This window comes from Castanea sativa, chromosome 2 (assembly GCF_040712315.1).
Source record: "Castanea sativa cultivar Marrone di Chiusa Pesio chromosome 2, ASM4071231v1".
Lineage (NCBI taxonomy): Eukaryota > Viridiplantae > Streptophyta > Magnoliopsida > Fagales > Fagaceae > Castanea > Castanea sativa.
The window spans coordinates 5,436,702-5,446,016 of record NC_134014.1 but is presented as its reverse complement, the minus strand read 5'-3'; the positions used below and the strand labels follow the sequence as shown (position 1 = coordinate 5,446,016).

Here is a 9,315-nt window from a genome sequence, read left to right as displayed (position 1 = left end):
TGGGTTTGTTTATGGGTTTTCGGCGTTTGGGTCGGATTTGGGTTGGCGTTTGGCGCGTTTGGGGAAATTGTTCCGATGGGTTTGCTGGGTTTGATGATGAATTTTGATTAAATGCTAATGGATTTGGCTGGATTGAATGCTGGATTTTGCTCAACGGAAGTGGGTGGTGTGACTGAGAACGGTGGAGATTGGCATGGGTTTTGACAAGATTGGCATGGGTTTTGACAAGATCGGCGGAGGTGTTGACAACGGTGGAGATCGGTGGGTGGCGAGATCGGTGGAGCTGTGGTGGCTGTGGCGTTGTGGTGGTTGTGGAGCTGTGGTGGCGTGGTGGCTGTGGTGAGATCGGTGTTAATGTGTGTGTGTGTGTGTGTGTGTGTGTTTTTTTTTTTTTTTTTTTTTTTTTTTTTTTTTTTTTTTTTTTTCCAGTTTCGCCGATCTGGGTTGATATGGATGAATGATGATGGAGGAGTTGGGTTGATTTGGATGAGGGAGGAGGAGTTTGGAAGGTGAAAAAGAAAGTAACAGGATTCGGGAAGGAGGATACAATTGGGAAAAAACAAAAAAAAAAAAGTAAAAAATATATTTTATTGTGAAAATATATTATTTTAATTAGTAGAATAGAAAAATAGAAGTTTGGATATTGAGTGTATTGAAAAATAATATTATATAATTGATAAAGTAATTTTTTTATGGTAAAATAGGATAGAATTAAGAAAAATAAATACTAATACTCTCAGGAAGTAGTTGTCTAAAATGCCCTAATTATGCCAATGAGCTCTAGGTCAAAGGCAGGTCCTTTACATATAAAAATTAGTGGGGGGTTAAGTTGTGGATTCAAAGACCGCTACGTGTATGTATAGCTTACCAATTAAAAAGAAAAAGAATGTGGTAGGTTTGAGTGCATAGACAGAAATTCTGTGCTTTTTTTCTTTTCTTTTTTTTTGCTTGAACTTATATGAATTATTAATTTTTCATGTTTTGTTAGAGCTTTGCGGTCTTTTTTAGCAATTTTACAGCTGACACTGGATCTTTTTAAGTGGGAACACAAATATCTTTTTGTCAATTTTATATTCAAATATCTTTGCTTCGGTCAATATAAGTAATGTCTTTTGTCAATCCTTCCATTGTATCTCAAAAATATCTCCCTCAAAAATATCTCCCATCTCATCATCTCATGTTCTTAAATCAGAAATCTCTATATTAGTATTATTATTATTATTATTATTATATTCTTCGAGGAAGAGGAAGATAAGTAAAAAAAATTCTAAAAAAGAAAAATGTCTACCGCATACCTTCCTCTGTTCACTCCCAGTACCCCTTCAACCACAACAATGAAATTAACCCCAAAAAAAATCAGTCCGTTCAATGCAACTGCTAGAAAGCTGTACGGAAATTCAATGACATGCAAAGCTGCTGCTGCTGCTGCTTCCTCCTCAAGTTCAATCATGGATTTTGATCTCTATGATCTTCTTGGCGTAGATAGCTCTTCTCATCAGTCGCAGATAAAACTGGCGTATCGGACGCTGCAGAAGCGGTGCCACCCTGACATTGCTGGGCCACCAGGACATGACATGGCTATCATACTCAATGAAGTTTACTCCATCCTCTCTGATCCTAACTTACGCTTAGCTTATGATAAGGTTTGTGTGGTTAAAATTACGTTCAGCTTATGATAAGGTTTGAACTTTTGTTTTTATCCTTTTATCCAAACTAACAACAACAACAAAAAATAATAATATCATTGATTATAATCTAGCATGAGATTATTAATTATAGCGATTCACTAAAATATGGCTCCTTTAGTTTGAAGACTTTTGTTTTGCTTTATTATTATTATTATTATATTTTTTTATTAGTTAATTCTTCATTAGCTTAATCTAGTTTTATTATTTTTTTTAGAGTCAATTTAGTTTTGTTTAATATGACTATTTGTTATACTTGATTATATGCCAACAAGATCTGTCATTATGTGTAACCAACCATTTCGGAAAAAAAAAAAAACCATTTCGAAAGATTTTCAAGCCTATTAACATGGTGTTGATTTTGTTTTATTTGGTAAAAACATGGGTTACGTTTAAGATAAAAGAATTTTAGGAATTTTTTTTTTTTTTGCAAAATAACACCATTTTGCTAACAATTTCATTAGTTAATAATGTTTCCAAACTATTTAAGAAACTAGCATCTCTAGTCTCTTTAACTCGGGTTCATTGTAAAAACTTGAGTTCTATGTGCTGGCAAAACTGAACTCAAGTTTTAAAGGCTTGAGTTCCCTAAAGACATCAAACCCATGAAGATCACAATGTAGAAGAAACAACTAAATCACAACGAAGAAGAAACAACAAAGGCTCCACGAAGATCAAACCACGAAGATCAAACCCAAACAACAAAAATCAAACCCAAACAGCGAAGATCAAACCCAAACAATGAAGATCATTTCCAAACAATGAAGATCAAACCACAATGGCGAAAGCTCCAGCGACGGCGGCAAAGGCTTCATTTTCTTCTCTAGTCTTTTGGTTTGTTGATGTTCCTTCATTTTCTTCTCTGGTCTTTGGGTTTTCTTCGGTTTGTTAAAGTTAGGGAAACGTTGAACTTGAGTCTATAAAACTCGAGTTGCTATAGTGAACTTGTTACTAACTAAATAGTTTGGAAACGTTACTAACTAACGAAATTATTAGAAAAATGGTTATTTTGAAAAAAATCCTAGATTTTCAAGTCAATTTTATTTACCGTAACTTTTGAGATGAAAGGTAGTTGTTAATACTTTTTGTATGGGCCTCACCCCCCGTCAAGTCCAATCGCCCTGAGGCCCATGAAAACTAACTCGTGTAAGAATCTCGCACTAATCACACATGGTAACGCACATGCCTTCTGAGGGGTTTGAGTTCGGAGTGCTCGAAGCAGCCTGTGGAATGCCCCTACCGAGCACATAACTTACTGGCGGGACTGGTCCTAACGCCACTATCATTTTCTCTCTCCCATCACCAAACATCCACTTAGGCGAAACGGTATTGGACCTCCCTTCCATTGCCTAGGGAACGCCCTTGTTGAGCATCAAATCCAGTGGTGGAGCCAGTTCCAATGCCACTGCTACCTTCCCCACTCACCATTAAACCTCCACCTAGGGGAGAAGGTATTGGACCTCTCATTCCACCCACCAGGGGAATGATGATGATCACTCCACTAACCTTCGCTATAAATAGGCAAGGGGAACTCAGTTGAAAGGGTTGGCAATTCCAGAGTGGAAAGACTAGAGAAAGTAATCATCCCCAAGGAAGAAAGGAATGTGTTAGTGAGAAAAGAGGGGAGACTCAAGAAATGGGGTAGCCAAGCATAGTGCCACTTGTGGTAGGAAATCCAAAAGCCCACTATACAAATAGATTGTGAGTCCATACCCCCCTTAGGCCCAGTACCCTTATTTTGGAACGCACACTTTTAGCTTTCTTTTACAATTTTTTCAATTTGTAAAAACTCTATAATCAAATATGGTGTCTAGAAATTTGTTTCTCAATAAAATATTACACAAACGCATGGACAATGGAATTAAAAATATGAAAAAGATACCCAAACATAGAATATTAAAGAAAAAAATATGAAAAACAAAAATTACTACAAAAGGAAAATTCATGTAAAAGATGCCTTGAGGCTTGAGGACAAATGGTTTGTAAAAACAAATTAATAGAAAACGGCAAAGAAAGAGAGAGAGAGAGAGTAAATCAGAGAGATGGTTGGCTATAATAAAGTCATGTAATTTGTTCTATGAGGATTGTAATTGTTAGGGTCATACTTTCAACGTAATTGGTTAATCATTTGATAAAACACACTTTATTTGTAATTAGGTAGATCTAAAATGGATTTAATGTATCAAGTAGTATGTTGTTCAAACATATCAAATGGTATCATTAAAGACATGAAATTTAATCCAAGAAACAAGTGAAGAAAAACTGTTTCATTAGGTCTCAACACTAACTCAACAAATGCTACTATTGAAGATTAATGGAAAAGCTCGACACAAGTTTGACCTATTGAGAACTACGATTTTAGAAATCTTAGATTTGAATTTGGCTTATGATGACTTGAATGATTAGGGTATCACTTTTTACAACCTTAGTCATACATAGGGCTTATAAAGTCATCATACACGAAAACAGAGACCTAAAACATATACACTCTATGAGAAGCTACTGTGTTTGTGCGTCTTAGGGTTTTGTAACCCAGTGCTTCCTGATTTTCATCGTTTATGAAGTGAAGAACTTTGTAGCCAACAACAATCAATCAAGTTACTGGAGTTAGTCACGTATTAGGATCTATGTAAAGGAGTTAGTCATAGATTGGAGATTTGTGCAATAAAGGAAAGAATTCTACTACAAGATCAAGTTCAATTGAGTATTGAAGCGAAGGTTCAACTGTAGGCTGGTATGTTGGGATAGGCTAAGGTAGTGGTAAGGTTCCTCATACTTGTAACTGCTTGATTATTGATTTATGGATTCTTGGGAGTGGTGACCTTAAATTCACCCGATGGAGTTTTTGCCTTACGATAGATTTTTCCCATTTGTCAGCAATTTATCATGTCTTTATAATTTTTGCTGCATTTAGTTTATTTGGTGATTTGACCTAATTAATTAACTTGAATAATGAAATTAATTAACTAGAGTCAATCTTTCTTATCCCAACAATAATTATAATAGCAAAATGACTTTTTCCACTATATCAATGATGCCATAAGTGAGAGTAGTTTCTTGGTCTCTGTCATAATTTATAAAAATGTGAATTTTATCAACATCATTCAAGGTTTTGGACTTTGGAGAATGTCAGGACTCAGGAACCAACCTACTACATTTAAAAATCATATCCAACTATATATATATATATAGACACACACACACTGAGAGTAGTTTCTTAATCTCTATCATAATTTATAGAAATGCGAATTTTATCAACATCATTCAAGGTTTTGGATTTTGGAGAATGTCAGGAGTCAGGAATCAAAAACCTACCTCCTACATTTAAAAATCATATCCAAATATATTATAGTCCTCAATAATTAAGTGGTATTTAAATTTAATTGAGAACTATAATATATCGTACATAAAGTACTGTATCTTTTTGGAGAGAGAGTTTCAACATATGGCATCCGCTCCTGATGATAGCTCTTTGTCATCAGACCAAGACACTAATCAGTTTTTGGTGTAGGCGGGGATTGAACCAAAATCTCTTATACAACTATTAGAGACTTTACCAGTTGAGTTAACTAGAATCTACACATAAAGTACTGTATCTAACTTTTATCTAAAGACTTTATATATATATATATATATATATATATATATATATATATATATATATACACACACCGAGTACCCTCCTTTGGGAAAAGAGTGATCAGAGTTTTTTTTTTTTTTTGGAGAGAGAGAGAGAGAAATTGAACCTTGTAATCTTCTCTATGTTCCAATTCTCCATCTATGAGAAACAACATTGACCTTTAGAAACGGCAAGTCAAAGTAATTTTGGAAGATACCAGGTTGAAGCACAAATGGTGCATGGAGTCCTAGACATTTCCCTATTTCTGTACTAAACATAGGCCAAAAGCACCAAAAGTTCAAATGTAACAATCTTGGAAACTATAAACAGTGTGTAATTTCTCATTCATGTTGAAACTTTCAGTAACTCTTAAAGCATGTATATCTATTCTAAATGTCTACAACAGTGTGAATGCTTAGGTAATTATATGATTAAGAATTCCTTTTGACTTTGAAAAGGAATGGTGCAGGAGCAAGCCAAAATTGCAGAACTTAGAGGTTACACAGGCAAACCTATATACTCAGCATGGTTTGGATTGGAAAACGAACAAAGAGCAGTATTTGTTGATGAAGTCAAGTGCGTAGGCTGCTTGAAATGTGCCTTATTTGCTGAAAAGACATTTGCTATTGAATCGGTTTATGGAAGAGCCAGGGTTGTTGCACAGTGGGCTGATTCTGAACAGAAGATCCAAGAGGCCATAGGAGCATGTCCAGTTGATTGCATCTCGTGAGTATATATTTTACTCCAGCTACTTAGCTCATTTGCTCAAGTGTTATGATCTTTAACTTATACTTGCGGAGTATCTATTTTCATTCATTATATTGATAATTAATGATATCATGGCTAAATAATAATCTCCATCAACTTAATTAATTAACAATGATTTTTAGTGAGATCAGAAGTAATTAATACATCATGAAGAAGTATATGTTGTAATTAATAGTGATTATTGAATATTAGTACATAGTAAGATTATAGTTTTTTTTTTTTTTTGAGAGACATATTAAGATTATAGTTAGAAAAGAAAGGAATTCGAATTTCTTTATTAGTATATATGTCTGTATTTCTATATTTAGAATAATACTAATATCTTTTTTTAAAAAAAATAATGGCTAATATATATATAGGATTGTGGAGAGGTCAAACCTAGCAGCTCTAGAATTCTTAATGTCGAAGCAACCACGCGGCAATGTAAGAGTGGGCATGGGTAATGCAGCAGGAGCGCGTGTCTCAAATATCTTTGTAGATGTCAAAAAATTCCAGACCAGATTTGAGGATGCAATGGAAAAAGCTTCTACACAACACCCCAAGGTTAGTTTCCTTTTCACGTACTAATTAATTATTAATGGGCAACGGCTACAGGCTATTTCTATCTCCCAGAATGTTATAAGGAAATTTATTTACAAACTAAAATTATGGCGTTTATAGAGTTTGCATATCTTATACTGTTTGGATACGGATTAAATTTTGCTGCGTCCGTGTTTTTACGTTTTCCTTCTTCTTCTTCTTTTTTGTTTTTTGTTTTTTTTTTTTTCCTGCTGCAGGGACATAATGAGTACTGTGCGTTTACGGTTCACGTACTTTTTCAGCAATTTTTTATTAAAAATAGGTCTCGTATCACTATTTACACATTTAAAAATTATTTTATTACAGTGTTCATTTGGATAGAACTTATTGCTGAAAACTGAAAATAATAAAAAAATTACCGTTCATGCATTTGGCACTGTTGATATACCTGATTGCTATTTTCATGTCTTATGAACAGTGTAATAGGCACTGGTTAAAAAAAAAAAAAACCAAAAGACTAAAAACACAAACCCAGGAAGTATCCAAACGGAGCTATATATATATATATATATATATATATATATATATATATATATATATATATATATATATATTATCTGCTAGCAATAAGGTCCATATATAAATATAATTTAATGATTCAATTAATTAATATGTTTTTCTCTGTGTCCTTTTTCACTTTATTGTTTCAGGAAACAGACCTCCAAAGAGAAGCTAGAATGTCAGCAATTCAAGCAATTAGATCAATCTCAAATTGGTTATACTGGCAATCACCTGTTGCAGGAGGAGGAGGAGGAGGAGGATCCACACCTGTGTCGTTACAAAATAATCTGACACACGTTTCACACAATAAATCTAGTGAGCCAAGCATGGACAAGCTTCGAGAAGCAGTAGCTGCCAGAAAGCGAGCAGGAGGAACGATTGGTCGAATCTCACCGAACTATATATATGACGAGGATTATTGGATTCCATCAATCCATGCTCTTCCAGCTTCAACTCAAGCCGTCAGCTATAATGCCTCAACTACCCAAAAATCCTCTTCACCTACTAAAGAATACAAGGATAGAAACTATAGAGTAGATGATGACAATCAGAAGAAACCCGTAATATGGGGAGTACTTCCAATGATACCAGCAACAATTGCTTCAGTTATAGTTTGGTTACAAGTTGGAGAAGGGACTGTTGGTGGATTAAAACAACATATAGGTGGCTCTTTGGCTTTGGACATCGTTAACAGCTCTTGGTCACAGGTTATGTTAGCAGGGATTACTTGGTACATCATTGGGATTGTAATAATTGAACTTGTGGAAGTCGTTCAAAGTAGACGAAGGTTATGAGGGAAAGAACTCAAAACGATTGAGAAGGTAAACGTAAATCCATTTGTATACAAAAGAACTCAATTAAACTATATGATATATACGTACTGAAAATTGTTTGGAAATCAGATCTCACATAGTATTCAACAAGCCATGACACTAATTCAATCCATGTTCCATCTAAACAATCCTCTCATTTTCATTTTTGAAGAGAAAAGGAACAACCTATGCTAGTCAATAATAGCAACAAAGGAAAGATTTGCATTTGCTATAAACCTGTATGTATTTTTTTTGTCTCAATTAATTTCTAGGCAGTCAATGTTCATGAATCTTTTAGAAAAATGATATAAAATACTAAATGAAGTTGATAAAATTTCCACCATTGTGGGTGAGGGTGGTTGAATAAAAGGTAACGCACAATTTATGCCCCTAGTTAATTATCTTTCTTTTTTTTTATTTTTTAAATTGTGTAAAAATTTTCACTTCTTACAAAATTGATAAGAGGTCATAATTCTTTGTGAAAATTTAGTTCTCACAAGTATAAAAAATGTATAGTATTGTATCATTTAAAGTTAAATACCATCCATTATTTGGTGAAATAAGATCTGAAATACGTAGTAATATGTATGTATATATTTAAATTTGTTAAAATTTTTTATTATATATATATATATTTTTTAATTTTTATGAAAACAATAGCAGTTTTAAAGATTAAAATTTATCAGAATGTAAAGATGGTAAAAGAAAAAGAAATGGAGGACAATCCGCCACCCATATTCCAACAGAATCTCTCAAGAGAGCCTCTTCGGCTAGTACACACGAGAAGCATGGTTACTAACACTATTGGTGAAATTGAAAATGACCATTCTAAATCTTGTAGTTGTAATGTTCCAAAAATAGCTAAACTTGGTTTAGTTTGTTGAAGTACAGTAAATAATATATGCAGCACAATCACCTTCAAGAGCGACATCTTGTAAGCCCAAGTCGATTGCAAAATGCGGGGCTTGTAGAGCCCCTTCTGCTGCTACTATGTTAATCTTGTAAGTGTAAGAAGATAAGGGAGGGGGACTCCAAGTAGAGCTTTGTGCTGGTTGCCTCTCTGATTCTCTCTCCAAAATTGTATGATTGTTAATGGTAAGCCCTCTTTTTCTTTTGCAAAAAATATAGAATAGCATATCTAACTAGAAAAATAAAAAATTATCCAAAAAATATAGAAATATTTTGGCCCCCCTCCTCCAAAATATTTACATATTATCCTATGAAAACCATAAAAAATAAAAAATTTGCTCCAACCTTTTGCCCGTTGGATATTGATCCAAGAATAATTAGAAAATTTTCTGGTTTAAACAAAAGAAATTGTCCCAAGAACAACATTAATAACCTTTAAACA

The 9,315-nt window shown here is 33.8% G+C and overlaps 1 protein-coding gene across 1 annotated transcript; it reads left to right on the top strand.

Moving 5' to 3' along the window:
• Nucleotides 1-866: 866 nt before the first annotated feature.
• LOC142624021 (chaperone protein dnaJ C76, chloroplastic) lies at nucleotides 867-8,053 on the top strand. The gene is made up of 4 exons (XM_075797517.1): nucleotides 867-1,643; nucleotides 5,774-6,030; nucleotides 6,432-6,615; nucleotides 7,302-8,053. Exons 1-4 carry the CDS (start codon nucleotides 1,281-1,283, stop codon nucleotides 7,944-7,946), a joined length of 1,449 nt encoding a protein of 482 aa, XP_075653632.1. The 5' UTR covers nucleotides 867-1,280; the 3' UTR covers nucleotides 7,947-8,053.
• Nucleotides 8,054-9,315: the final 1,262 nt, after the last annotated feature.